The sequence below is a fragment of the Musa acuminata genome, chromosome BXJ1-10 (genome assembly GCF_036884655.1).
Source record: "Musa acuminata AAA Group cultivar baxijiao chromosome BXJ1-10, Cavendish_Baxijiao_AAA, whole genome shotgun sequence".
Classification (NCBI taxonomy): domain Eukaryota; kingdom Viridiplantae; phylum Streptophyta; class Magnoliopsida; order Zingiberales; family Musaceae; genus Musa; species Musa acuminata.
In genome coordinates, this window is record NC_088336.1 from 32,024,477 (window position 1) to 32,051,945 (window position 27,469).

Below are 27,469 nucleotides of genomic sequence, written 5' to 3' on the forward strand. Positions count from 1 at the left end.
TTCATTTTCATGAAGATAAAAGATTTATATATAATAATAAATTTAGAATTGGAGTTCGCCATAATTATTTACGTCCAATGTGTGTATCGCTGATATGATTTAAATCAAATAAAACCCAACATTTCGAAAATTTAATTAGTAATTTCTATAAATAATTACCATATGGGAGTTGGGACGATCCTATAAAACTGCGAGCGATTCCTCTGCTTCGTCTCTCTCTCTCTGAACTCCCAGACTTCCAAACGAACTCGCTCGAACCTCGCTCTCACGTTCTCTACTTCTCTCTCCATCTTGCCTTTCATTTTTGGGGCAGACATTCTATCCATCTTCGTCTCTGTGAGCTTGGTACTGATCTCATTGTTACAGCAAACCAGCAGAGGTTTCCGTAAGCAGCACTCCCTGCTGCTTCCTGCGCTGTGCTTCCCGAAGCAGACCGTCCTCTTGCCCCTTTTTGAGGTACAAAAAGAGCTCTCTATCTCTCTCTCTCTCTCTCTCTCTCTCTCTATCGCTCTCGCTCTCTCTTGAAGATTCTTTGTGTATCGTGGAGGAGAAGGGAGAAATCGGTAGGAGGTATAAGTAGTGTACGTGAGTACGCTATTGTTCGTCGCCAAAAGGCCGTAGCTTTCGTGGAAATTGCACTGCATTACAGTTTTGTGGCCTCGATTCGGAATGTAGTTTTTCTACTTTTTGGGAACTGTCGATGTTGGTGGTGGTGGTGGTGGTGACGCTATCCGGTACGACTTTATTCGCCTCGGCTGTGGGATATCAGAGGATTCGCCCTTTTGCAGTCTCCCATTTGTGCGTTTTGCTTGGGCTCTTTCTTAATCTTCTTCCATGTTTCTGCTTTTACTTTTTCTCCTTGCTTTTTTGGCGTGGAAAAGGTTGGATTTTTATGGTTTAATGGCTTTGGATGTGGAACAGGGTGAAGGCACAGCAGCTGCGCATATAAAGTGAAGTGAAGAGGGGGAGCAGAGCGAAGCAAGCTATTGCTGCTGCTGAGAGCGATGGAGACGACGCTTTTGGTGCTCATCACGCGCACGGAGCACGTCGACGTGACCCAGAAGCCCGTCTCGCCGCCGCAGGCGAAGCGAGGGCCACTCCCCGCGCCGCCCCGCACCGTGCGCATCTTCTGCGACGACTTTGACGCCACCGACTCCTCTGGCGACGACGACCTGCCCTGCCGGTCCCGCCGCCGCGTCCGTCGCTACGTCCAGGAGATACGGCTCGAGGCCCGCCCCTCCTACTCCGGCAGGAGCAGCAAGGCGCCGCAGGGCGCTCCCGCGAGGAAGAGGAAGCCCGCTGTCACAGACGCCGGTGATGGGAACGGGGACGGGAACGTGAAGCGGTTCCGCGGCGTTCGACGGCGGCCGTGGGGGAAGTACGCCGCGGAGATCCGCGACCCGTGGCGGCGGGTTCGAGTGTGGCTCGGCACGTTCAACACCGCCGAGGAGGCCGCCATGGTGTACGACTCCGCCGCCATCCAGCTCCGCGGCCCCGGCGCCATCACTAACTTCTCCCGCACCCCTGCCCAGCCGCTGAAGAAGAACCTTTCCGACAACAACCTCTCCTCCTCCATTTGCGGCGGGTACGACTCCGGCGACGAGTTGCGCAACCTCTCCTCCCCGACCTCAGTCCTCGGCGGCTTCCCTTCCTCCTCCTCCTCCTCCTCCACTTCCTCCTCTTCCTTCTCTCCCTCGCCCTCCGCCTCCGGCAAGGAACCACCGCCGGGGCCTCAACCCGCCAGCGAGAGAAGCTTACCGGAGGAGCTGCTCGGCGACTCCATGCCGTTCGAGGGGGTGCCGCTACTCTTCGACGACTTCCTCCGCGGCTTGGAGCCGGGCTACTTCGACTACTCGGCGCCGATCGGCTTCCTGGCGGTTGAGCCGAGCGACGACGTCATCGGCGCGCGGAGAGACATCGACCTAAGCCAATCCACGTGGCAGAGCGATGACTGCTTCGAGGACATCGGCGACTTATTCCCGATCGACCCTCTCCCCGCCCTCTAATCGCGGGCGAGTCATCGGCCCGTTAAGGCGTCGTGGCGGCCAGAGCGGCGAAAAAGGCGGCTTCTTTTTCCTTTTCCTATTTATACATGTTCTCGACAGTTACGTCAGTTAACGGCGACGGAACGGAAATCAGGCAGTGAGTGCAATTGTTTTTCCTTCGTTTTCTTTATTGGTATGTATAAGAAAGAGATGGGGAGGGTGTCATCTTAAAAGGGGCGGTTAAAGTGGGATATCGGTGGGGGTCATTTTGAGGACAAAGGCTGGCTTTGGGTGGTGATTACTTCTTCTCTTTTACTGTCAAAAGTGACTCAACTCTCCACCCCATGGATTGGGTGGGAAGCATGCATGGCCTTTAGTAGTTTTTATCTTCCAAAGCATAGCTTCTGTGACCTATCTGTGCTCGTTTGATGGCCATGGCCCTCTCTGTTGTCACAGTTGCTCCAAGTGTCCTTCCTCCTGATAACCTCAAGGAACATGGATTAACTCTTGATATGACTTGTTGAGACACAGTGTTCTGTACATCTCCAAGTGTCCCATGTGGGGAAATGTTCTGTAGGCAGTCAAACTAAAAGCCTTGGAAGGTTCCAAAGAAAAGCCATGAGTACTCTACTTGGCTTTCAGTTTGTGTGAGTATTTTGACTGATTCAAGTCCAATCAGGTACATATGAGATACTATTGATGGAACAGTACTATAGTGGCTCTATTTCTTTCCAGAGAATCTTATCCAAAAAGGAGAGAACTTTCAACATCATTACCCAAATGTGGTTCATCATGCATGCTAAATTTCACTGATTGGTTCAGGTGGTAAGGTGCAAAGTTCTTACCAGCTGTTGCTTCTGGATGTTTTGAGTCCCAGAGGAGATTAAAGATTGATGATAAGCTTCCCAGAGATGCAAGAGGCTGGTCCACTGGGAAGAGCAGCACTTCCCCAAACACTAATCATGTCTCACCTGTTCTTCCCACTGGCAGTAGAGCATTTGTCTTGATAAATAACAAGAGAGCACACAGCTTTGCAGCCCAGGCTCTAATTGTGAATCATTTGATTTCTTGTTGTGTTTGGTGTTCTGTAAAAGAGTCATCATGCTTGTCTGAAGATGGTTGGATAAATATTCCTGTACGATGCTCAAAGATGCAATGATACAACTTTGTGATGCTACCCAATGGAAGAGTAGCCATCAAGCTTCATCAGTCAAAAAACACAAGGAATTATTTGGTCCAGGTTGCTTGGATTTGCTGAAAAATCATTGTTGTGTGTGGTAGGGTCTCAGCAGATAAGTTTAATAAGCTGTGTGTTTGAAGCATGCATTATTACTAAGAAGCTCCTATACTGCACAAATTAATGCAGAATTCTAATAATTAATCAACAATGCTGTAGCTATCAGTCAGTTAAATGTTAGTATTTGAGTATATCCAATGGTTTACTTGGCAAATTTCATGTGAAGGAACAGATGTTTTTAAATGATTTCTTGGCAAATTTCTCAGCACAATGATCATCAGCAAATTTCCTTCTGAAAGTGTTGGTGCCAAGAACACATGGCCAGTTTGCTGAGGCTGCATCTCTTAGAACAAAGTATTTATAACATATCTCAGAGAGTGACTGTATCATACTGCTTGAAATACAAGTGTCACATAGAATTATGTGCATTAACTGTTCATGAGTTACTGTGAACTTCTTTTCAACAATGGGGCATCTGCATTATGACCTTGTCCTGTGAAATCCTACAGCTTGGCTGGTCTCTTTGTTCAGATAATTTCCTGCATTCTCATTGAGGATAAGACACCAAAGTCAATCAATCTTTTCAATTATTATGCTTCCTTCTTTCAACTCACTATCCACCTAAGAACACCACTATAAGAGATTGTATGATTTTAAAATAGAATTTGCTGAGATAAGCATGACATTTATTCAAGATGCTATGTTTTCTTCAGAAGGTAAATAGACTTTATGCAATGATTCAGTTGGAGTCATCTATCAAGCCCTCATTCTTTGTTTTGGAAAATGTTGATCCCCTTGACAAGAAAAGGACAAAAGCTTTGTGAAGATAGGGGACCATGGTCACCTTGTCCTGTGAAATCCTACAGCTTGGCTGGTCTCTTTGTTCAGATAATTTCCTGCATTCTCATTGATGATAAGACACCAAAGTCAATCAATCTTTTCAATTATTATGCTTCCTTCTTTCAACTCACTATCCACCTAAGAACACCACTATAAGAGATTGTATGATTTTAAAATAGAATTTGCTGAGATAAGCATGACATTTATTCAAGATGCTATGTTTTCTTCAGAAGGTAAATAGACTTTATGCAATGATTCAGTTGGAGTCATCTATCAAGCCTTTATTCTTTGTTTTGGAAACTGTTGATCCCCTTGACAAGAAAAGGACAAAAGCTTTGTGAAGATAGGGGACCATGGTCACCCCCAGTGGTCCTTTTTAACTTTTTTTTGTCATTCTCTTAGGACATGGTCCTTCATTCCAATATGTGGATTTTGTCTGACAAATTCCTCTATCCTAAGCAGAAACCAGATATAGCTGTGTGTGATGGTAAGATGGTAAAAGGAATTCCAAAGGGGATCACCTCTGAGCTCCTGCTACAAGGGTAGGTACAACAGTACTACAAATTAAAGCTCCTTTTGAGTTTATCTTACCACTAACTGACATTGGTTCATTTGATCTCTTCAAGCTAGATTACATCATTAGGGATAAACTTAATTAATAGGGTGGCTTGGGTGTTGTAAGCTTCCACTAAGTTTTGAATATACCCTTCCTGAAATGCCTACTCAAGTGTCAAAAAGGTGTATGCGTCCACCTGATGCATAGAGCACTTGTGTTGAGAGTTAAAAGGAATCTGTTCTAAATAATAAGATTGGCAAATGGTTCAGTGAAAACAGGAGTAAGAACCCAACTTGTTCCTTTTGCTACCCATCCATGTCTTAGCTATCATGGCAACCGACTTTACTCAGTCCTTGGTGATTGAATTGCCCTCATCTTCTTCCTTTAATCAGAGGAAAGCAGAAGCCTCTAAAGGTCCAAACAGTTTCATCTTTCTTGGGCCTTACACCATGCATCCATCTCTGTCACCATTCCATATCCATGGCAGGCTCAGTTTCAACCACATAAAGCCTAGCTAAAAGTATCCATACTGGAGAAACACTCAGCAATTGCAGGCCTTTTTCTTGTGTTGCTGATTGGCACTGGGAGATATCACTTGCACACATTACCCCTAAGAAATGCCAGATTGAGCCCCTGGTCTATTGGCTGGGAAAAAACCTTGTTTGTTGTGGTTCCATGGGAGGCTACTGATAGAAAGGTAAAGTGCTAAGGAAATCAATAGTTCATTTTGTTTTACTCAGAGACTACTTGGTTGAAGTAACATGAAAGATCATAAATGTGCCAGCTCAAAAGTGAAATAAAACTAGTATCTTCTCCTTAGTGACTGGATTAAGGTACCCACAGAGGGTGTAAAAGAAAAAAAGATGTGTATTGATTGAGCAAACAATTTCAAAAAGCAAACTTGACTTTTAATCTCTGCATTATGGTGTGTAAATGATTTCCATCAATAGCCTTTGTTTGGTCTCATATATGCATTTGAACTTTGCAAGGAATAGATCCACCAGCAGTTCCTAAGAACAAGTATTTTCTGGGCCAAATTCTCTAGTCATAGGTCTAATTCATATTGGATGTTAGTCCATCATATGATTTACACTATGAAATTTGGGAATTTTTCACCTACTTCTAAATGACAAACCCTATCATACACATTTTACTAGTCAGAGAAAAAAAAATGATCATGATTGTTAAGTTTGTCCAACCAATTCTATTTATTGAATGAAAAGTTGACTTTTCCTCCTTTCAGAATATTGTATGGTTGATAAGCTATAGAGGATGTAGTTCATCATGGAACATGAATTATAAACTAACATGGAGGAGAAGATTAAGAGGCATTAAGTCTCCCTCATCAAGATGATCAAATTCATGAGAACTTGGTCTATTTGCATCATCACTGGAAAACATGCTCTAAATCTGCACCTTCCATTCTGTAGTTATAAGACTGCTACTTATGACAGATGTGGAAGATAAGCTAAATAGCCCATCGCATCTTACAGTGTACAAAAAACAATAACCCTAACTACCACATAGTGTAACAAATATGAAGCTTAGGCTTTATTCCTTGAATAAAAGAATATGCCTTCGAGTATATGTATGTATATATGTATGAAAGTATATGCATGTATAAAACATGTTTTCTTCTTCAGCACCCAATACCTGGTCAACATCCATCAATAAAACCACACTGAAGCTTACTTGACATTAAGAGAATGATTAGGAATAATCTTACCTCCATCACATGGTTTTGATAAATGTGTACACATTTCTAGTAGATCAAAAGAAAATTGAGGGGAAAAAAAAGTTACAGGACAAACCTCAATGAACCAGGTTGAGATGAACATCTCAACTCGATTTTGTTGCTTGGGGGGGATCACGTCCTAAATCTTCTAAAAAAGGCAGATATCAAATGACTAACTCCTCCAACATGCTGAGAAAACTATTTTGCACGCAAGCCAGGGACATTGTTCAGTCCCATCTTTCTGAGTACAAGTTTGGGCACAGCAGGGGGATTATCGAGTCCCATGCTTCGGCTGAACTCATTAGCAAGCGCGACAAGCTGATACTTGTCCCGGCCGATATTTTTATTGGAATTGTAGTATCCAAGCCATGCTTGATATGCTGATTCTTTGTTCTTGAGCTCTACATGTCCCAGTGCCCGCTCCACCTGTATGGACAGAGCAAGGAGTTGAATACTAAAAACAAGGCTTAATATGAAAAAAGTGTAACCATGTAACAAGTAATGTTGATGTTGGATTACATAGACGATATTTACTCCAAAAATTAATGTCAATAATCTTCTATTCCAAAATAAAAAATGACCATCCTCTCCATAACAACTGCTCAACAGAACTCTAATTTTGAAGTGAAAGATCCTCTATTCATAGCTATCCAAGAGAAAGTTGAGGACCACAACAAGAAGCCATGATGTTCATACTTCATACTGTCCTAGCCCATAACAAAGGCATATTCATTCAAGCTTTTTGCAAAGCACAAACTAAAGCAGGCAGTTGTTTATCACCACAGAATTTACCCAGCAATTACAATCCACTACAAGATAGAACTTCAAATAAAATATACAGTGAGTTTGGACTACACGTCAATCAGAAAGTTGACTCATTTGCAGAATCAGCTTTAAGTCTTGACAAATAGAAAGCAGGATAAGACACAATAGATGAGTATAAATGGGTAACAACACATTATTGAACAACAATATACAGAAATATGCACAAAAACTAAATCAACATGAACCAATGGACATGTGTACCTCAGCAAAATTTGCACAAAGTATTAGAGCTAAATGATAAATCAACAACCATTTTACATCCATCAAAAATACCAAGAAATGAAAAATTGGAGAAACTAGGAATGACAATTTATATGAAATCATGCACAAGCACTGACGATATAAAATAGCAAGAACGTTATGCCAATAAAACATAAAATGTGGTAAGCTTAAAAAAGCAGAAAAGACATGTATTGACTAAGGTTCCTGAGCCAATAAACATGCAAGTATGATAGAAAAAGAATTGATACATACCTTCTTTCTAGTGTCTAGGTCAACTGTCGGTAATGAAGCCTTTGTTATTGGCAAGTCCTTGATGGTACTTAAAAAGAAATCTTCCCATGGTGCTAACATCAGAATGCCTGTTCCTTCCTGGCCTTTCCGACCAGTTCTACCCAGCCGATGTATATATTGTTCTCTGTCACCAGGGACTCCCAACTGCAGCACAAACAAGCAAATGCTTTGAACAAATTCCTCATAGAAAACTGATCGCCCATTATCAACATCTATTAATTAGGAATTTTAGGTAGAAACAACTACTTGAATCAAAGAAATCCCATTTTCATTATCCATGTGGTTCTGAAAAATATATGAACCATCTCAATTATTATAAATCACAACAATATAGGCATGCCTATCCAGAGACAAGAACTTTAGTTTCTTGTGTTTCATGTTTTAGTTGCTTGTCTCATCGTATCATGTCTCCTGTGATAGATTTGGATTACTCTGCTGTGAAAAACAAATAATTTATGCCAAAATTTATATTAACTTTTTATGCACCTGGGGAACTGGTGGACTATATATCTGCAACTAAAGAGTGAATGCATAAAGTTGATTCAAAAGGATACACCTATCAGTATTTAGCTTCATAGCATCTTCAATAAAAGACAGGCATAACAATATAATCGACAGATCAAATGTTCTTAAAGATGAAAGAGATACTGGCCTAAAATTTTACCTGTATAACAAGTGTGACATTGGGGTAATCAACTCCTCGTGCTGAAACATCGGAACTCACAAGAATAAGACCCTTTGACTCCTTAAACTCTTTAGAAACTCTCGTCCGATAACTCTGTGGCTTTCTAGAATGTATTTCTCGAACGTTCAGCTTTAGCTCAGAAAGAAGGTCAGCAACAAGCTTGGTCGCCATTGCAGTCGTACAAAATACAATGACCTGCAGCATTAGCCTTATTATAAACCACAAAGACAGACAAAATACAAGAAGAATGGATATGCTAAGAAGGTACAGCAGATCCCCTACCTTATAGTCAACATTTCCTGAAATATGTTCTGTCAGAATATTATACAATATTGAAAACTGCTTCTCAAGGGGTGCAACTAAATGCATTTGTTTAACCTGAACCACACATCCATCATTAGTTGAACTAAATACCAGACTATGTGAATTACACTAGTGTGATAGAAGCACCTGAGAGTGTGTCTCCTCAGTCCCCTCTCCAACAGTATTAACAAACTCGAGGTCTCTTTTCATTGCAATGTAACATATTTGGCGAACCTGGGTTTTTACAACGATAAATCAGTTAATATGCTATATAATAACAAGAACACATGACATTGAATGTAAGCATACCTCATCTGGAACAGTGGCAGAAAATAAAAGTGTCTGGCGTTGTTTCGGAACAGCAGCAACAATCTTCTCAATATCTTTTCGAAAACCCATATCTAACAGACGGTCAGCTTCATCAAGCACAAGGACCTTAACACCCATCAGCCGTGTAGCAAATCCTGGTGTATTCTCAATATGATCTCTAAGCCTTCCAGGTGTTGCTACAAGAATCTGAAAATTGATGAAAAATATTAATAAAAATTCACTAGTGAAGAAAAACTCATCTTTCCAAAATAACATCAATGTTTTACCTGACATGGGTTCGTTTGCATCCTTTTCTGTTCAAGTGCCAATCGTGTTCCACCCATAACAACTTGTACACCAATGGAGGGATGATACTTTAAAAGCTGATTAGCCTCCGCTGCAGCTTGATCTGCAAGCTCACGAGTAGGACATACAACAAGAACATTGATCGGTGGTCTTCTTTGATCACGTTCAACAGGAGGTAATTTTGAGACAACTTCAATTGCTGGAAGCTGAAACCAGGCACTTGTTCATTATCATAGACATCAGTAGAGTACCAACTATTTGCTTATGCTTAAAATGAAAGGAATCTGCAAAATGGAGCAGAGTTGGAAAGATGAGGTTTTCACCAAAAATGCCACGGTTTTCCCAGTTCCTGTCTTTGCTTTTGCAAGAACATCTTTACCTGTAAATAAAACCAGATTATCGGGAATCAGGTCATAATCATAAAACACACATGGTAACCATGCCACCCTACTATGACAATTACATCATGGAATCAGCACTGGTTATAGATATGTGTCGAAACTAATGCACACCAATGACAGATATGGACACAAAAAAACAGATACAGATACATTTCTGTGTGTCTAATATGTGAAGGAGAAAGGTAGCTTGGGGATATGTAGAGAAAAAGCAAGTTTGATGAATTTTATGTGAAAATTATATTTCAAAAAATACACAGTCTGATTCTTGGAGAAGTATCAAACACATGCACATTCCAGAAGTAACAAATTGCAGTCCAGCAGCTAATAGTGGATTCCGTAAACAAATTTGAAGCAAATTGTTGGCACATGACTAACATAGGTACAGCGTGAACCCTGTGTTACAGCATATGCTATCCATCATTATGGTCAATGTACTGGATCCAATAGCGAAACGGATCATTCCATGGTGATGGACCCAACAATGAACCTGTACTCATTTTCTCATCAACTAATGAAGAGTTAGATACCAAGATTTATAACACTCTATCCAAACTCTGTTTGTTCCATAAAGCAACATGTACCAAGAAACATTGACTAGATTGAAACACCACCAACATTTATCTTCTCGGTGTTCAAAACTAAAACATAAAAGTAAAACATGTAATGATACAACCAACCTTTGAGGATGAGAGGAAGGGTTGCCTCTTGCACTTGTGTCATCCTTTCATATCCAGCTGCTTTTACTCCTCTCAGCGTCAAGGGTGAGATGGAGCACTCATCAAATCTAAAATACAGAATTAGTTCAGTTATTCTAAATCCAAAATAATAGTAGCATGAAATTTATGAACTAAATCGTCCAGCCTCCCAAAACTCCACTTCATTTTTCAGAACAGGACATTTGTGCACCACACAAAAATATGTAAGATTACAGATAATATATGTGTGTATATTGATGTCTCCAATGCAAACATGCCTAAATAATTCTTCTCCACTTAATATATTCCCACAAAATGAAACAGTTGTCTTTGAGCTAATTAACTAGACAAGACAGAAGCAACCACCAGAACGCTTTCCTATAAAGATTTCCTGAAAAGGGAAGTCCCAAAGGAAAGATGAAATCCATCAACCGGCATTATAAATGCTCAAACAATTTATGATTGGTTAACTTTGTTTGTGCTATCAATCAGCTTGATTTAGTAGATAAGATTTGTGCCCTCTTAAGTGGCCTTCAAATGCATTTTAAGAAACTGGAGGAGATGCCAACAATCGACACTCAATTATAACATGAAAGATATTGTTAAGGCAGAAAGTTGCTACCAGCTGGCCATTGGTCTGCCTAAAATGTGAGGTTCTGAATAGAAATTACCTAGTCTGGCTCAGGTAAGAGTTTTCTCCCTCTGTTGACTTTTTTGGCAATGGCTGTCCATCGTCTCCTTGCTCTTGCTTGGGGGAACCAAAATTCGTTAGTATATCTTTGGTGGACACTTCTTTTCCATCTTCATCGCTAAAAATATCATCGTCAGAAGCGGATAGGTCATGATCATCCTCAATCTCTTCGACTTCCTCTCCCTCAGATTCCAAAATAACTGACCTTCTCCCACCTATGGTTTTCTTAAACTTCGACTCACTATCTCTTCCTCCTCTTCTCGAAAATGTTGAGGGCATTGTCTGTTGGCTCCGATGCCCCCTCCTATTTTTAGAAGAAAAAGCAACTTCTTCATCATCATCTTCTTCGTCATCCTCCAAATCACTTTCAAACTGCTTCTTCGCTGGGGCATTCCTGGAACTCCGAGACCTTCCTCGATTGGATGCTCGAGAAAAATCATCAAAATCATCATCCCACTGCCTCCTTGATGGTGCCTTATCCTTTGTCGACCTAAAAGAATCACCTTTTCCGCTCCTGGACCTAAACCTATTGCTGTATCCATCTCTACCCCTTCCTTTATCACCCATGGATCGATCAGCGACTGAGTCCTCGTTGTCGCTGCTCAGCCCCAGGCGAAAGGAATCATTCCTCAGACCACTGATCCAATCGTTAAGCTCTGCTTCGTCCTCGACCAAGCTCTTCGCTTGCCCGGCGGCGCCCCTCGACTTGAAATCGCCTCCCCGATGTCCCCGTGACCCGACGCCGGCCTTCGGCCTCACCGGGCGGCTGGAGAAGGACCGGTAACCGACGGAATCATCTATCGCGGGATCACTGGACACGTAGGAATGGTATTCGAGGCGGAAAAGAGCGGCTGCAGGACCGACGAAAGAGCGGGAGGGGCGGATAGCACCGGCGGCGCGGAGTAGGCGGAGGGCGAGGATTCGGCTCACCATGGCCACCGGCAATCCAGGACCAATACCCTAAGCCTAACCCTAACCGTAACCGTGGCGGCTCTTTGTGTTCGGCAACGAAGAAACGATGACAAGTTCAAAGGAAGAGGAAGAGCGTCATCAAATAGGGCAGCAGTTGGGCTCCGTTCGTAGAGAGGGTTAAGAAGGGTTTTAGGTTACGTGCGAATGGCACATGTCAGTTGGTTTATAGCAGTGTTTTGAACGAATCGTTATAATTGTTTATGGCATGCGTTATAACTAAGACAAATAACAGACGTTAATTTCATGATGAACGGTCTAGATCTGATCGTTATACTGATGGAATGACCATATATATGAACTGTCGACGTTTCGATGTATTATAACCGTTTTGGACCTGAGTCGACGTTACGGTGAAATGTATCGGTTTGGTTCAATTTGCAGAAAGTTGTGCCCTAACGAACTCGTGTCCTCCGCCAATCTTGGGAGGGACAGCAGTGGAGAAGATAGTGAGAGATGGCGGCGAAGAAGACGCTGATCGCCGTGCGGTTCGAGGGATCGACGAACAAGATCGGGGTGGGGTCGGTCGCCCTCGACGGCACCATCCTCTCCAACCCCCGCCACACCTACATTACGCCGTCCGGCCACGGCTTTCTTCCTCGCGAGACCGCCCACCACCACCTCCGCCACCTCCTCCCCCTCCTCCGCTCTGCCCTCTCCGGCGCTGGCATCACCCGTGCCGACGTAGACTGCCTTTGCTACACCAAGGGCCCCGGCATCGGCGCTCCCCTACAGGTCTCCGCCGTCGCCGCCGTCCGCGCCCTCTCTCAGCTATGGGAGAAGCCTATCGTCGCCGTCAACCACTGCGTTGCCCATATCGAGATGGGCCGGGTCGTCACGGGCGCCGAGGACCCCATCGTGCTTTGTGTCAGTGGAGGGAATACTTCATATCGTACAGCGAGGGCAAGTACCGGATATTCAGGGGGACTATAGACATCGCCGTTGGTAATTGCCTGGATCGCTTTGCGAGGGTTTTTACCCTGTCCAATGATCCCAGCCCCGGATATAATATCGAGCAGGTCTGTTCTTTGTATTTCTGCTTTAAAAGTATTTTTTAAAAGAAATAGAGTCATGAAGAGATCATTTTTGGAGTTTATTCTCCCATTTCTTGGAACATTACCTGAACTTTTTTACTTGCTTTATATTGAATCTAAAAATTATTTCGATTCAGGTATATTTTTAGATGAGTTTGGGTTCATTTTTTGCAAAGCAAATATTCACTCTTTTTCCTATTCATAAGATGTGTTTTTGGAATCCTGATAAGGTATTCAACAAAAAGATAAAGAAATAGTTACACAAAAGAAATTAATGGAATATCTTTCTGATGACTAATATTATGAACCACTATGTATAATAAGCACGACAAGAACCATCCCTTGGGTCATCTTGTCCAAACAGTTGCATATTTTCCTGTTTACAGGTACAGGTTACCTGTCTTTGTAGGAATTCAGATGCAAGATGTGTCATACATGTGTATCTCAAATGCAGCCTAGAGTTTGCAATGTTGAAATAGTGGTCACATATTATAGAGTGAAAGGATCATGCATGTGTATCTCAAATGCAGCATAGAGTTTGCAATGTTGAAATAGTGGTCACATATTATAGAGTGAAAGGATCATACATGTGTATCTCATATGCAACCTAGAGTTTGCAATGTTGAAAATAGTGGTCACATATTATAGAGTGAAAGGATCAGCAATAATTCTGTGCACATATGATCTTACAACTGTAGTGCTGATTCAATATCATTTGTGAATTTGTAAAAGAATTAGAATTGGAAGATTATTTAGACATTTTTGAAAATGTTGAAGTTGTAGATATTGATGCTTCACATTCCTTGGAGAATAAAAGAATAAAGAAAGAAAATTGATATGTCTGAGTCCATTCATGTTAGGTCTAATTTCCAGTTATTTCTGTTAATCGGCGAGAAAGGATTCGTTAGTGCCTAATACAATTTTCAAGTGTGGATCAAGGCATAGGAAGCATTATGTTTGTTAGTAGCCTGGCAATTTTTTTTTTCACTCTTTGACTTTATGACGTTCGAATTATCTGCAAAAAAAAAAGAAGTCAAGTCAGTTGCATCCTTTATTTTAAGCTGCTTTCTGACATTATTATGAGAAGAATTTTCACCTTACTAAGGTAGGGATTCTGTAGTATGGTTTGTAAAATTCTAATGGCTTCCTACTTATTTTGTTGCAGTACTTCTGATGTTTTACTTCATTGGAAGCATGCCTTCTTTAACTCGCTTGATTGTGGCTATTGTTGAATTCAACTCGTGAAGAAAGGAGTGAAGTTTATGGATCTTCCTTATGTTGTCAAGGGTATGAATGTTTCATTTAGTGGCATTTTAAGCTATATAGAAGCAACTGCTGTTGAGAAGCTAAAAAACAATGAATGCACACCGGCAGATCTCTGCTATTCCGTGCAAGTATGCTTATTTTACCAATGTATACACATTTATGCTTTCTTGTATGGGAAAATTTTGATCATAAATTTGTTGGAAAAAAGAATTAAAGATGGCAGAATTGAGATTATGTAAACTGCAAGTAATTGCAATTTAATTGATCTTTTGTTTTGAAGCTGTGAATAACAGATGATTGATTGTGCCCAGGAAACAGTTTGTGCTATGCTTGTCGAGATCATTGAATGTGCAATGGCACACTGTGATAAGAAGGATGTTCTAATTGTTGGTGGCGTAGGATGCAATGATCGATTACAAGAGCTGATGAGAGTAATGTGCTCAGAGAGAGGGGGCAAGCTGTTTGCAACTGATGATAGATATTGTATTGAGTCTATTGACAATGGAGCAATGATAGCATACACAGGTCTCCTTGCTTTTGCACTTGGCATGACCACCCCACTAGAGGAATCAACATTTACCCAGAGGTTCTGCACTGATGAAGTTCAAGCAATTTGGAGAGAGAAAAACATCCCAGAAGTGGATAATTTGCAATGACAACCATGAAGAGTAGCAAATTTTAAAGAAAAATTGACTCTTAAGGTACTATCTCCTTCCACTGTGTGAAAACTTATTGCTGCCATTTATTTTTGGCCTTTTTATAAAGCTTTAGAAGTTGTTATTTCAATTGAATTATTATTGCTCCAGGGAAAACTTGTAGTGTTCTTTCTGAACCACATAATATACTTAGATGGCGTGTACTTTTGACCTTTTGTAGAAAGCTTCAGAACTTGTCATTATGGTCTTTGGAAAATTCATAATGCTCTTCTGAATTACTTGAAATATTATAATAGGGGGAAGGAAAAAATCAGTGTTTTTTCTTGTTCTTTTCAATTAGATTGAGGAGTTTGGAATCGTGTTGTCAAAGAACACTTATCTAGCAAGTCATTGGTGTCAGAATGCACACCTAGCAACTTCAAATTTGTATCCTCCAGGCATCTTACATTATCCTACAGTTGCATAGATTTCTATTCACACCGAACCGGCTTATGTATATTATTTGTTTGCTTCTTAATCTTCATTCAGTTTTTAAATTTTATTCATACATTACATTGATAGTTTTGAGCATAATGACTAATAGAAGCATCATTAATGGGAAAAAGAACTTTCAGAAACTTAGCACCATTAGTTCTGGGCTAGTTTTCTTGACTTAATAGGATATAAGTAAGATTATCTGGTGCAACCTTAAGAGTACAAGTTGATTGTTCTGCTCTACATCTTATTTCGTACACAACATATTCTCGGCTCTAATAGCTGTCCTGCGTTTTTTAATCATTATTGTGCAGGAAGAACAGTATCAGCACCATAACCCATGCCTTGAAGCTCCAATCTCTCATCAATCTGTAATATATATTGCTTCATTGGCTTTTGCCCAAATGTTGTTGTATTGTTATCATGGTGACATGTGGTATCCATACAGCCTAACCAACATTAATTGACCCATTTAACTTCTTTGTTACATTGTTTCCCTTGTTTACCCCCTTTTTTTTTCTATCAGATATTTCATTTAGTTAGTGGAAAATTAACAAGGTTACAGTTCTTCCTGCATTCATCTATTTTCTTTAATATTCTTTTGTCTAAATCTACAGGAGATGATGAATTTATGTGGAAGTGTATAATCTTATAAATTAATTCAATTTTCGAGTCACTAAGAACTACTTTATTTGTTGTATTTATATCCGAAATTTTCTATGGTCGAGATTTTGATATATTATTAAATATTTTTATGGTTGCATATCTCATTATGAAATTTATGCCGATAAGATATAGGCTAATTATAGATTACTTTATCTAATTAGTTATCTTAGCATTTCATTTATTGTACTTTTAAAAATTATATTAGGATCTTTATAGGTGAAATATTTAATCTCATTTATTCTTATGTCGTCGATTTTGTTGATGAAAATATTGTATGTGTTTAGTAGTAAATCGAAGTGAGATAAAGTTAACACTATTATATTTTTATAGTAAAATCATGACGTGAAGAGAAATAAGATTAAATATTTTATTTTTGTAAGTACAGTGATTCATTATAATTTTTTAAAGTATAGAGATTGAAATATTAAAGATAATTAATTATAATAATAATTTATAATTAGCATACTAACATGTGATGACAAGCACTATTATGCCTTAACAAACTTAATGTCGTCTCTAAATCACGATGATAATTGTTTCAATGTACACATCATTATCAAATCAAAATGATACAAATATTCTTTGCAATTGTATAAATTTAGAGAATATTTACTAATAATCCATTGTTATTCTTATAACACAAAAAAATCCATCTCAAACATTTATTATAGAATGCCTTGGCCCTTATTTCTACCCAATAAAACTCTATATTAACTAATAAAATCATTAGAATTACGGAGTAATTAGCGTGCCTTTACCTTCGAATCGGTAAAGCACATGTGGTAAACTAATTCAGACTACTGTGGGCCCGTGACGTAAGTTGTAACAGCGGCCACTCGTGCTGTGGTTTTAATTTTCCGACACGACCGCGTCCAAAGTTGATCACGTGCGGATCACCTGACATCGGGAACGGGCTCACCTCCTCACTCACAACACAAAGCACGGCTCGCGCTGCGACCGAAGAAAAATAAAGAGGAGCAGCAGTCCCATTTCAAAATCGAAAAGAAGGGGACCGGAAAGCCGTTCCGGTCGAGCAGGAAGGTTGGTGGCGTACTGCTGCTGCTCCCACTTCTTACCTAAATCTATCTTCGCTTTCGCCCAAGTGGTAGTCATCATTCTCCTCTCCTCTCCGATCCCGTCTATTACTTCCTCGTAGGGTTCAAATCTCATGAGACGTCTATCATCCTCTTATGTTTGTGATTAGGGCATTGTCTTGGATTCTGGATTCTGAATCGGAGGAGGTATGGGGTTTGTGGATTCATCGGCGTCACTGCTCGCCACCTGCGGAGGCGACACCGTGAAGCTCTTCGACGTCACGGTGGACGCCGGCGATCCGTGCATCCTCAGCTACGCCCCCTCCCCTGGGTCGCTAGTGAACTCCGTCAAGTGGAACCACACTAGTAAACCCCCCTTTCCACCTGTTAAACTTGCTCTTCTGCGTGCAGTTCTGCTCTCTGCTTAAGATTCGGCTACTGAGCCGAAAACACTGTCATAAGGGGTTTTGCTTGTTTGCTTTCTGGCTAATTGCGCACTATCTGAAATGTGTCTTCGGCTCTCAATTAAGTGCACCTAGCGTTTTGTTTCAATAAAAAAAAAGGAATTCTAGTCAAGTGTCGGGCATTGTTTGCAGAAGTCTTGTGTTGTGGGATTGAAATGCCCAATTACCGACATGAGATGACCGCTTTTCTTGTGTATCTTGAATAAAGCATGCGATTGTCTATAAAGACGATGTAGAAAGTTGATTGAATGTTGGTGCACGAGCGACCAAGATATTGAAAATATTTATTGAGATAAGAGATTTAAGGCTATAGGGTATGTGGTTTATTTATGTCTTCCCATCTTCCGAACTTTTGGTAGCACTACCAGCAATTCACTCCCGTCAGCTGTTGTTTAATGTAAAAGCTTCTTCTGTCATACCTCTTTCTGGATGTATGACTATGAATATGGTCTCTTTACGGCTTTCGATCCAAATTGTTGCATAAGGCTATCAGCTATTTGCTTCTCATGTTGTTCTATGTGCCTTTATACTTCAGTCAGTTCATTGGTCGTTTCTGCGTGCTTTATCCTCTTGTTTTTACCAAGCAACTATCTCAAACTTATAGAACACTGAAAAGCTAATCTGTGCAGATGGATGTTCCATGTGTTCTTTTCTGGGCCATGCTATTGTGTGGTTTAATATGTATTTTTCTCAAATGAGTGGATGTATTATTTTTACCTCTCTGGAATACATTATGTAGTTCACCCAAACCTTTTAAAATCAGTCTGTTGATTGATAAAACTACAAAATAGAAGGGGAAAAATGATAGAATTAAAGGTAAGTGATGCAGATATAATTATAAATCTCATTCTGCTATTCGTAGGCCACTATCCTTTAAATCTTCATATTGGCAAGTGATGGTGTGTTGTGGCAGTGCACCACAAGTGGGCATGCAGGCATGTTAATCCATGTTTTGTCGTTATGTTGACGATTTTATGAAGGAACCCTGATTATGGTCTGCTTTGAAGCTAAAAAGAATCTTAAATTGCACTTTGATTGTTATGCTTGCAGACTTGGTGGTTGCTAGTGCTGGTGATGACAAGAAGATTACCCTGTGGAATAAAAATGGTCAAAGTATGGGATCTATTCCTCCTTCTGGCAATGATCTTGCTGATGACATTGAGGTTGCTACTTGGCTTCCCAATTTTCTTTCATGGTGATTGATAAGCATTTGACTTCCTGAAGACATATACATGGTTGTCATCTCATTTAATCTACTTGAATTTCTTCTGGCATATCTTAACACAATGCTGTCATTCAGCGTGACTGTTCAATGGCAATGTACTAAATTAGATACTTCTATAGTGTCTTGTGTGAAGTCAGAGAAACCGCTTGGTTTTTAGAAATGTTAAGTTGCCAGGTAGAATTGATGAAACTGAGTCAGCTGGCATCCATCGGATTAAGATGCACCTATTTACATTTCAGGAACTTAACTGTCATGGCTCCATCTGCTTTTGCAGTTCTGCTTGAAGTTACATTTAAGTTTAATTGTTGCTTTGGTATTGGCCTTCTTCTCCCATGTAATTTTTGTCTGTACATTCAGAAAAACATGGATTTTGTTAATGGAAATTGAAAAGCTTTCATTATTTGTTTTGATTTATTGATTTTTATGCTTCTGGGCACTTTCATGAGGAAAGAAAAAACATGTGTATTGAGAACTGATTGTGAATGATTGACAAGCAATTGTGATTCTTAGGTACTTTATCACTTGCTGACCAAACAACAATAGTGGTTGCTTAACATGAAGGGGTGTACCCGAGGCTACCTTACTTTTATGGTCAACTAAGTTCAGATTTTATTTTCATTCTATAATCTTGGAAAACTTCATCATGAATTATTTTATTTTCTGTGCCATAGGTTTTCATTGTAGGATTGGAAAATGCATTTAGAGTTATACCTAAATTGTTTTTTTCTTTTTTCCTTTTTGTGCATGCATGTGTATTTGCATGCATCAACTCATATACCTGCCTGCACTCCATATTCAGTTGGAAAGTTCTCAAATTGTTGTTCTCACTCTTATTTCAATCCGCTCTAAGGAATATGCTAATGGTGCTGAAAATGTTTGCACATAGAAATTTGGTACAGCCACCCTATTATTAGGTTAGTTCTTCCAGTGTTATATTTTCCTAGTCCCTACTGCATGAAAATTGAAGGGTTGTGCATTTTACTATATCTTACTAAAATCAGTAACTAGAAACATTGAAGAATTAGTAAACTATACAGTTGCAAAGTGGTTTGTTTTACATATATCTAAGGGAGAATAAGATTTTAAACTATTACAGTTCATGCGGAGCTCACAATATGCTGATGTCAGATTAATCTTAGATGTGTAAACTGCAATAATCCTACAGACTTTCATTTTTCAAGGATGTCAAATCAGCAGTTGAAGGGATTACTGTTATAGCTACTGTTATCATCTTGTAAGTTCATCCAACGCTATGTTACGCTTGCTTGAGTGTGACTGCACATTACAGCTCTGATGAACCTTCATTCTTTCTTGTGGTTGAAGCAAATTAAATTTAGTAGGCATACTGCTATTTCTTCAGTGACTGAACATGGACCTGTTGTCATTAGCTAGCCAATGCTACATGATCTCTAATATAACCAATATTTGTATATAACTATATATAACCATAAGTTTAGGCATTTAGATCATCACTTGTTTGATATATCTTTTGGTGCATAATTTCTACCAAACAGCTGAGAGTTTTTTTTCCTTTATTTGCAGGAATCCATAAACTCTATTAGTTTTAGCAATAAAAGTTCTAGATATATTTGTTCTGGTGGTAGTGGTCATATTGTTAAAATATGGGATCTACAGAGGAAGAGATGCATTAAATGGTTGAGTGGTCATACTGACACAATTACAGGTGTTATGTATAACTGCAAAGATGAGCATTTAGCATCCATCAGTTTGAAGGGGGATCTCATCCTTCACAATCTTGCTTCTGGAGCACGGGCTGCTGAACTCAAGGATCCAAATGGGCAGGTTCTTTGGTTCTTTAAATGTTTCTAGTTTCTTCTATATTAGTTCCATATGCATATTTTTTATTTATTTATATTGATGTTGTGTGGGCAGGTTCTACGAGTGCTAGATTATTCTCGTTGTAGTCGGCATGTTTTGTCAACAGCAGGGGATGATGGATCTGTTCATCTCTGGGATACAACTGGTCGGAGTCCAAAGGTTTGTAATATGACTTTCTTATTCCTGTTTAGGCAGCTAAAATAGACGATCGAATGGCTCAGTCTTTCTTATGTTTGGAGTCAGATGATCTTCTTGCTTCTATTTACTTGACATTACATATAATATTAGTTAGCAGAACAATAATGTTAATTTAAATGTCAGCTGTTAATTATATAATCAACAATAACTAGATTTTTCAGGTAAAAACAGTAGCTAAATGCTTGTTTGGATACCCTCATAGCTTATATTTGCTCTTTTTACCCGATAGGATATTTTGCTTTAAATCCAGGATCCTGATGCTTATTTTTGTATCCTCGTGAACAACTGCTTGGACCAGCATTATCATACATGGTTTTCAGATTGTGTAGTTGGTTAATGAGGAGGCTAATTGAAGATGTTAGTCCTTGAGGAGTGGATATTCTCCTCATTGTACCAAAAGATGCAAGTTTCTATGTATTACGACTTAAGATGGCATCCAGAACAGTTTAGAAGGGTTCATTGGTCTTATTTAGTATCTAGGCTTCCAGTGCACATCCAATGCGGTAGTAAATTTGGGGGCCTCAAGGTGCATGAAAATTAGATTGTAATACATATTATGGCTGATGATGGATATGAACATGAAAGATTTTGAGTACCTATACAGAACCAAGAATCAAAAGAACTGATTAGTCCTTCTGAATGAGCTTTTTTGTCATTGGTAATGGTAGTGGAGTTGATATAGCATGTCTGATTAGGGAGACACCCTAGCGCAGGCCCTTATGGGTTTGAGTTGATTTTGGTATTCAGTGTAGTCAGTCACAAGATAGTCATTTGTGACTGGATATTCTAATGTGCAATTTGATGCTCAAGAGTTTCAAATTATAATGATTCGTCAGTGCAAATGCATTGTAACTGGGAATGAGACGATCATTTCAACCAGTTGATGGCAATTTTTTATGGTGTTTTTTATGGCTTTTTCCACCTCAGCCCAGGAAGCCAGGATCCTAAGGATGGTGCATGTGAGGAACCACGGTTCAATGTGTTTGATTTCTTATAAGATGTACATTGGATACTAATATAGGACAATGAAGCCCAAATAATAAATTTTGCAAATCCTTGTGACTTGGGTTCTGAATCATGGCACTAAGCACAATGCTGCTGATGTTCTGTTATATATATCATGTCTGTGGATGTGGACTTTTTTTTTCCTTTTCTTGAAGATGGATGTCTAAAAGATTAAGAGTTTTCTGAATAATCTGAATACATTAGCTACAAAGTCTTTGGCTCGAGCAATCTACAATGCTGTTTCTTTTCACTTATTAGCCTCTATTGACCCATTGTCTTCTGATAAATCAACTCACAAAGAAGATTTGAACTTGAAATTCCATAAACCTGTTTGAAGTAAACAGAAAAATGATTTGAATTTTGATAATGTTCCATAATGCTAATGTTTTGTGATTGGCATGTTATCAAAATATTAAATATCTGCTACATTATTCTCCATTGTGGAAATCTGCCTAGGTGGATATAAATCATTGGCCTTATCTTTGGTGGTTGTCATAGTGAGATACTGTTCTTTACTTGCAACACATCCATACTATCAGAATATTAGCTTAGCTTACTCTGGCTTTTGGTGACAGGTTTCATGGCCAAAACAACATTCTGCACCAACAACTGGTATTTGCTTCTTGCCATCTAGTGACAAGGTATTATCTTAATCTGTAATTTTTTTCTTTTATTTCCTCTGCTGGGTAAATAATCATAACTGCATTTTACAAGTTTAGATGGATGTAAGATGCTTTCTCTAGTCACTGTAGAATGCTTCTCAAGATCATTGCTCTAATAGATGATTAATTGTTAAGACCTCCTGACATGTCCCTTTGTTCTTATAGATAATTGCCACAGTTGGTCTAGATAAAAAGTTATATATGTTTGACTCTGGGACAAAGAGGCCCACATCTTGCATGCCCTTTGAGGCACCATTCTCAGCGGTGGCATTCAATGATGATGGTAATATATTGGCTGCTGGGACGAACAATGGACGTGTAGTATTCTATGATGTTCGGGGGAAGCCTCAACCTTTCACAGTTCTTCGAGCATACAATAGCTCCGAGGTAAGTGGTCTTATATGCTGAGATTGGCATCTGTTTCATATCAAGTTGTGTCTAAATTGTTTTGCCTTTTCTGTTATCCTTTTGTGCGAATGTGCTTGTATTCATGCATGTTCTCATGTACTTGCCTGGAATTTACATTCAGTTGGAAAGTTTCTATTATTATTCTCACTCTAACTCCTAGCAGCTCTTTCGAAACCATCTAACATTTCTGAAGCTGTTGGCACATTATAAATTTGCCCCAGCCACCACCCATAATTGGGTTAGTTCTCTCAATGTAACATTCTCTCAGACAATAGACATTACTATATGAAAATTTGAAGGTTTGTGCATTGTACTATACTTAAATAATTACCAGGAACATGTGTACGACTAGCATTTATTCGTTCCAAATATCTTTGTACATGATGAGTAGCACAGAAAAGTGTTGTTTTCATTATAGGATCCATCTGGGGAACACGGTGTAAAAGATGAACTTGTACTGGTTTATTATTAGATGTGTAAACTACAATAGTCCTATGGACTTCCATGCTTTCAATGACATAAGATCAGCAATGGAAGGAATTACTATTATACCTACAGTTAACGTCTTGTAAATTTCTAGTTCTGAATGTAGTCAATGTCTTGGGTGCATTATAAAAGTGTTTCAGAAACTGTCAGCATCCTGTGATCTCAGTTTCTCCAACGCTAAGTTTTGCATGCTTGAGTGTGATTGCAGTTACAGCTCCTGAGGCACCTTCACTCTTGTTCGCCGAAGCAAATAAGTTTAAGTTGCCATTGCTGGCCAGTGCTATGCGTATGCTGTAGGTAATTATTCTACGGTATAAACTAAAGTTTTATGACTGAAAATATCTCTACATGAATTATGTCCTGACGGTTATGATGCTTGACTAGTCTTTTCACATGAAACATTTTTTCTTTGAAAATACCTGGCTGTTAAACACGGTTGTGATTATTAATGAAACATGTATTGTGACATAAACTTGTTCTGGCTTATCTAGTACCTGCTTTGTATTTCCTATTTCCACTAACAAGACAATCAGTGAAAATTTCTAAATTGTTGAGTATATATTAGGCTATGAACTTTTGCTGTTACTGAAGTTTTCAAGTTCTCTTCAGGCTGTCATAAATTTGTGTTGGCAAAGGTCAAAGCCTGTCATCGTGAATGAAAAGAATTGTACTGTTGAAATTGCTCTCCTAGGAGGAACTAGTGAAGATTCTGTGCTTATGCCGGATCCCTTGCCTTCTGTTGCTGTGTCCAAGTTTTCATCCATAACAGTGATGCCTAGTCTCCGCTCAACTTCAACAAGTGTCAGTGGATCAACTTCAACTACATCAAACCTATCAACGGCAGAAGAAACTCCTTACAGGAGTCGTCTATGGACAGGCGGAACTCTGTCAAAGCTACAGGCACCTCGGTCTTATGACTTAAAAGATGATATGGATGTTTTTTCTCCACTTGTGGATGTTCAGCCAATTACACCATCTCTTGGGAGTTGGTGGGATGACCACGATGAAGTTAAAAAAGATAAAGAAGCCATTGATAAGAAGTCTGCACTATTTTCTTCCTCTACAAGGAGATTTCCATTTCCTGAAGGAAACACTGATTCTCATCCAATCTCAGATTGGAGATCTACAGCAACCTCAAGACAGGTATATCTATCAACATTTCTTTCTTTGAACAGCTTTAGTTTTTCTACTGCTTATTATATAACTATTTATGAAATGATATTTTTTTAGAGTCATGTGATTACTTAATTGGACAATGCTTAGCTGGAAAGCAAGTTTCCCAACAACTAGATGCAAGTGATCTATTCTTTTGATAGTTCTAAGCAGCTTTCTAAGTTGTGACTTTAGGGTTAGCAGCTCGTTGGAAGTACTGGTCATTGATAGTTTCGATGCTTGGATTCACATAGTACCTTGTGGAACACTTACGATGTTTAATATGAAAAAAAGGTGTTTTGTACATTACTGAAAATGGAAAATTTTATGCTCTCACTTAGGTATTTAGTATCACTCGGTCATTCTTTCTTGAGGTTAAGGTTCCTGAAGGAAAAGGAAAATTTAATATGATGATGATTTATCTGGAATAATTTTTTGTTTCTCAGTCTTTTGTCCTTTTAGAAGGAAAGGATATATATACACACACACACACGTATGTATTTTACATATATGTACATATGTATGTGCATATATATGTATGTATATATATATACATGTATATATATATTGGGATGGGTGGGTGAAATTTTGTAGGAATCAAATTGATGATTCATTGTTGCTAAATATGCCCTATCAACATATCCATACTTTTGACATTTTTGTTTCAGTTATAAGACTTATACTTCTTTTTAAGTTTGCTTTCTGGTTGATTCCCTTTTTCTCTGTATAATAACTCTTTTCATCACTGTTCCATGAATTCAATGCAATAAAATTGGCAGGTTTTTCCTGTCTCTGCCTAGAAAGATAGGAAGATTAGAACAAATTTTTGTGACTATCACATCTTTTTTTTATATATCCTGATTATAGTGCATCATAATTTTTTTTCAGGATGATAATTCAGTTCCATCACTGGTTGGAACAAATGCCACAAATTCAAAGAGTGAATTATCCCTTCCTCCACCGCCTGGGATTGTGTTGCCAGAAAAATCAACCAACCACCGCCAACCAAATTCATTATCTCGTTTCTTGCCTTCTGCATCATTGGGCTCTGTACCCGTATCTGCAGGCTTGCTGGATCCATCTTCAACTGTGACTCTGTCGAAGAACTCTTCAATGAATTCAACAATAGCTTCCTTGAACCTGCAAAACAAAGTTATCCTCAATGATCCTAATTCTTCTCCATTCTTGGAATCTTCATCTGTTTTCCATCCAACTTCCATTTTCATGTCCTCTGGGACTAAGATGTCATCAAGTAATCTTGACTTGCAAGGAACAGTGTTGTCAGCTATTCCACGGAGAATCTTGGCATCTTCTGATAGAATTAGCACCAACTCTGCCTTCATTGAAGGTGTGACATCAGCAATCAGTTCACCCAAATCAAAGAAAACAGGACAAGAAACTCGAGAAGAGTTGATGAGTAGCCTGTTATCAAGGCAAGATGCATCCACAGTCTCATCAGGGAGTCTGCCAGCATCCAATGTAACAACTTGACATTCAAGCACATCCTTGCATTACTAATGATTTGCATGGTAAGTTGAATTTGTGCTTACATTTTTTATCAGGTGATGCTGCCTCAACCTTTGTGGTCGTCAGGTCAGCCAGCAGATCAGCAACTAGGAACTTCTTCATTTTCACTTCAGCTAGTCCAACGCACCCTTGAAGAGACTTTGGAATCTGTACAGAAATCCATCCATGAAGATGTGAGAAATCTTCATATCGAGCTGCTTAGACAGTTCCATATGCAGGAGGTACTTCTTGCTTATAACAAATCTAGACTTTTCTTGACTTATCTGTTTCTGCACGTATTTAAGCTGTGCATACAAGTTATCGGTTTGTAAGAATGACCAAATACTTTTTATCATTAGAACACCTTGACCTAGTAACTCTGAAATGACTTCATCGGTGTGGTGCTCTTAATCACATAAGCTTATGCTGATAGAAATGGGAGCGGTCTTGAGGGTTCCTTTCATACCTTCGCTTTCTAGTACTTCTGGAGGGAAGTGAACCAAAATGTTGTTTGACAATACTTATACCTTTTGTGGTAGGGAAATGGTAGACTTACTTCCTATATAAAATTCTTTAGGCTTTTTATAGTGTCTGAGATAGATGGTCTCATGTTCAAACGTCTATATAGCTTAAACTTTTCAAGGTGGTATTGTTTTCCTCGTTCACAAAGTTGACAATCTATGATGTAAAAGAACCGTATCTTCTTTTAAATGTATTTTTGCACTTTCTTGCAAGGATTGCTAATATTTCAGTTGGAAGGACCATATCTTAGTAGTGAAAGCCTGATCTGAACCTTCAATTAGTGCCCTGATAGTTCTATTATTTATAGTATCTATTTTTCTTGCGTGGTTTGATACTGATCCTCCCTGTCATAACAGATGGAAATGTCTGGGCTGCTAAAGTCAATTCTAGAGAAGCAAGATGAGTTGATGAAAGAAGTGCAGTCATTGCGCAGGGAGAACCAGCAGCTTCGCCAGTTACTTTAAGTCCTTGAGGAATTTTAGCATAACTACGGTATTTTGGTCTTTCGTCTTTCAGGTATCATCTAAATGTTCTCTTCCTGCAATTGACCCATAAATACAAAATAAAATATGTAACCTTCAGTTTGACTCGAAGCATTTGTAAGTTGGATCGACACCTTCTGTTGTTTGTGATGCGTGTATAGACAATCTCCCTTTTTTTTTTTATGATTGTGTTGATTATTTGAAAGGAAAAAAGAGAAGTTAAAGTGTTTCCTATGCCCCTTCTACATGACTTTCCTCCACTTTCTGGTTGCTTCAGTATTTCTTTTTCTGTTTGCTTCCTTAATTTTCCAATTGTTTTTTAGGCTTTAAGAAATAGATT

The 27,469-nt window shown here is 39.2% G+C and overlaps 3 protein-coding genes and 1 pseudogene across 4 annotated transcripts; 3 read left to right on the forward strand and 1 right to left on the reverse strand.

The window, feature by feature from the left end:
- Positions 1 to 235: 235 nt before the first annotated feature.
- Positions 236 to 2,498, forward strand: LOC103969933 (ethylene-responsive transcription factor CRF2-like). Of its 2 annotated transcripts, none has more exons than XM_009383567.3 (2): positions 236 to 456; positions 922 to 2,498. In XM_009383567.3, the coding sequence occupies exon 2, from the start codon at positions 1,005 to 1,007 to the stop codon at positions 2,004 to 2,006; it is 1,002 nt and encodes a 333-aa protein (XP_009381842.2). In that variant the 5' UTR covers positions 236 to 456; positions 922 to 1,004; the 3' UTR covers positions 2,007 to 2,498. The 2 variants fall into 2 exon arrangements, with proteins under 2 accessions (XP_009381842.2, XP_018674932.2); XM_018819387.2 differs by lacking the exon at positions 236 to 456 and adding an exon at positions 628 to 798.
- A 3,787-nt stretch (positions 2,499 to 6,285) lies between these two features.
- Positions 6,286 to 12,151, reverse strand: LOC103969292 (DEAD-box ATP-dependent RNA helicase 31). The gene is made up of 10 exons (XM_009382788.3): positions 11,062 to 12,151; positions 10,373 to 10,479; positions 9,618 to 9,673; positions 9,276 to 9,500; positions 8,989 to 9,195; positions 8,827 to 8,913; positions 8,659 to 8,754; positions 8,356 to 8,571; positions 7,653 to 7,835; positions 6,286 to 6,779 (listed from the first exon to the last, which is right to left on the reverse strand). The coding sequence occupies exons 1-10, from the start codon at positions 12,012 to 12,014 to the stop codon at positions 6,552 to 6,554; spliced, it is 2,358 nt and encodes a 785-aa protein (XP_009381063.2). The 5' UTR covers positions 12,015 to 12,151; the 3' UTR covers positions 6,286 to 6,551.
- Positions 12,152 to 12,397: 246 nt separating this feature from the next.
- Positions 12,398 to 16,060, forward strand: LOC103969293 (uncharacterized; annotated as a pseudogene).
- Positions 16,061 to 17,093: 1,033 nt separating this feature from the next.
- LOC135596233 (protein NEDD1-like) lies at positions 17,094 to 27,374 on the forward strand. Its single transcript, XM_065088241.1, has 11 exons — positions 17,094 to 17,251; positions 17,351 to 17,546; positions 18,695 to 18,807; positions 20,412 to 20,672; positions 20,763 to 20,867; positions 22,487 to 22,552; positions 22,739 to 22,960; positions 24,077 to 24,610; positions 25,508 to 26,098; positions 26,182 to 26,367; positions 27,004 to 27,374. Exons 2-11 carry the CDS (start codon positions 17,390 to 17,392, stop codon positions 27,109 to 27,111), a joined length of 2,343 nt encoding a protein of 780 aa, XP_064944313.1. The 5' UTR covers positions 17,094 to 17,251; positions 17,351 to 17,389; the 3' UTR covers positions 27,112 to 27,374.
- Positions 27,375 to 27,469: the final 95 nt, after the last annotated feature.

Excerpts from the sequence above, each read along its gene's own strand:
- LOC103969933 (XM_009383567.3), top strand. The coding sequence starts at position 1,005 with ATGGAGACGACGCTTTTGGTGCTCATCACGCGCACGGAGCACGTCGAC.
- LOC103969292 (XM_009382788.3), bottom strand. The coding sequence starts at position 12,014 with ATGGTGAGCCGAATCCTCGCCCTCCGCCTACTCCGCGCCGCCGGTGCT. Across the intron at positions 9,196-9,275 it reads TGCAAACGAACCCATGTCAG|ATTCTTGTAGCAACACCTGG; the intron begins GTAAAACATTGA and ends ATCAATTTTCAG. Across the intron at positions 6,780-7,652 it reads ACCTAGACACTAGAAAGAAG|GTGGAGCGGGCACTGGGACA; the intron begins GTATGTATCAAT and ends CTGTCCATACAG.
- LOC135596233 (XM_065088241.1), top strand. The coding sequence starts at position 17,390 with ATGGGGTTTGTGGATTCATCGGCGTCACTGCTCGCCACCTGCGGAGGC. Across the intron at positions 26,099-26,181 it reads GGAGTCTGCCAGCATCCAAT|GTGATGCTGCCTCAACCTTT; the intron begins GTAACAACTTGA and ends ATTTTTTATCAG. Across the intron at positions 26,368-27,003 it reads GACAGTTCCATATGCAGGAG|ATGGAAATGTCTGGGCTGCT; the intron begins GTACTTCTTGCT and ends CTGTCATAACAG.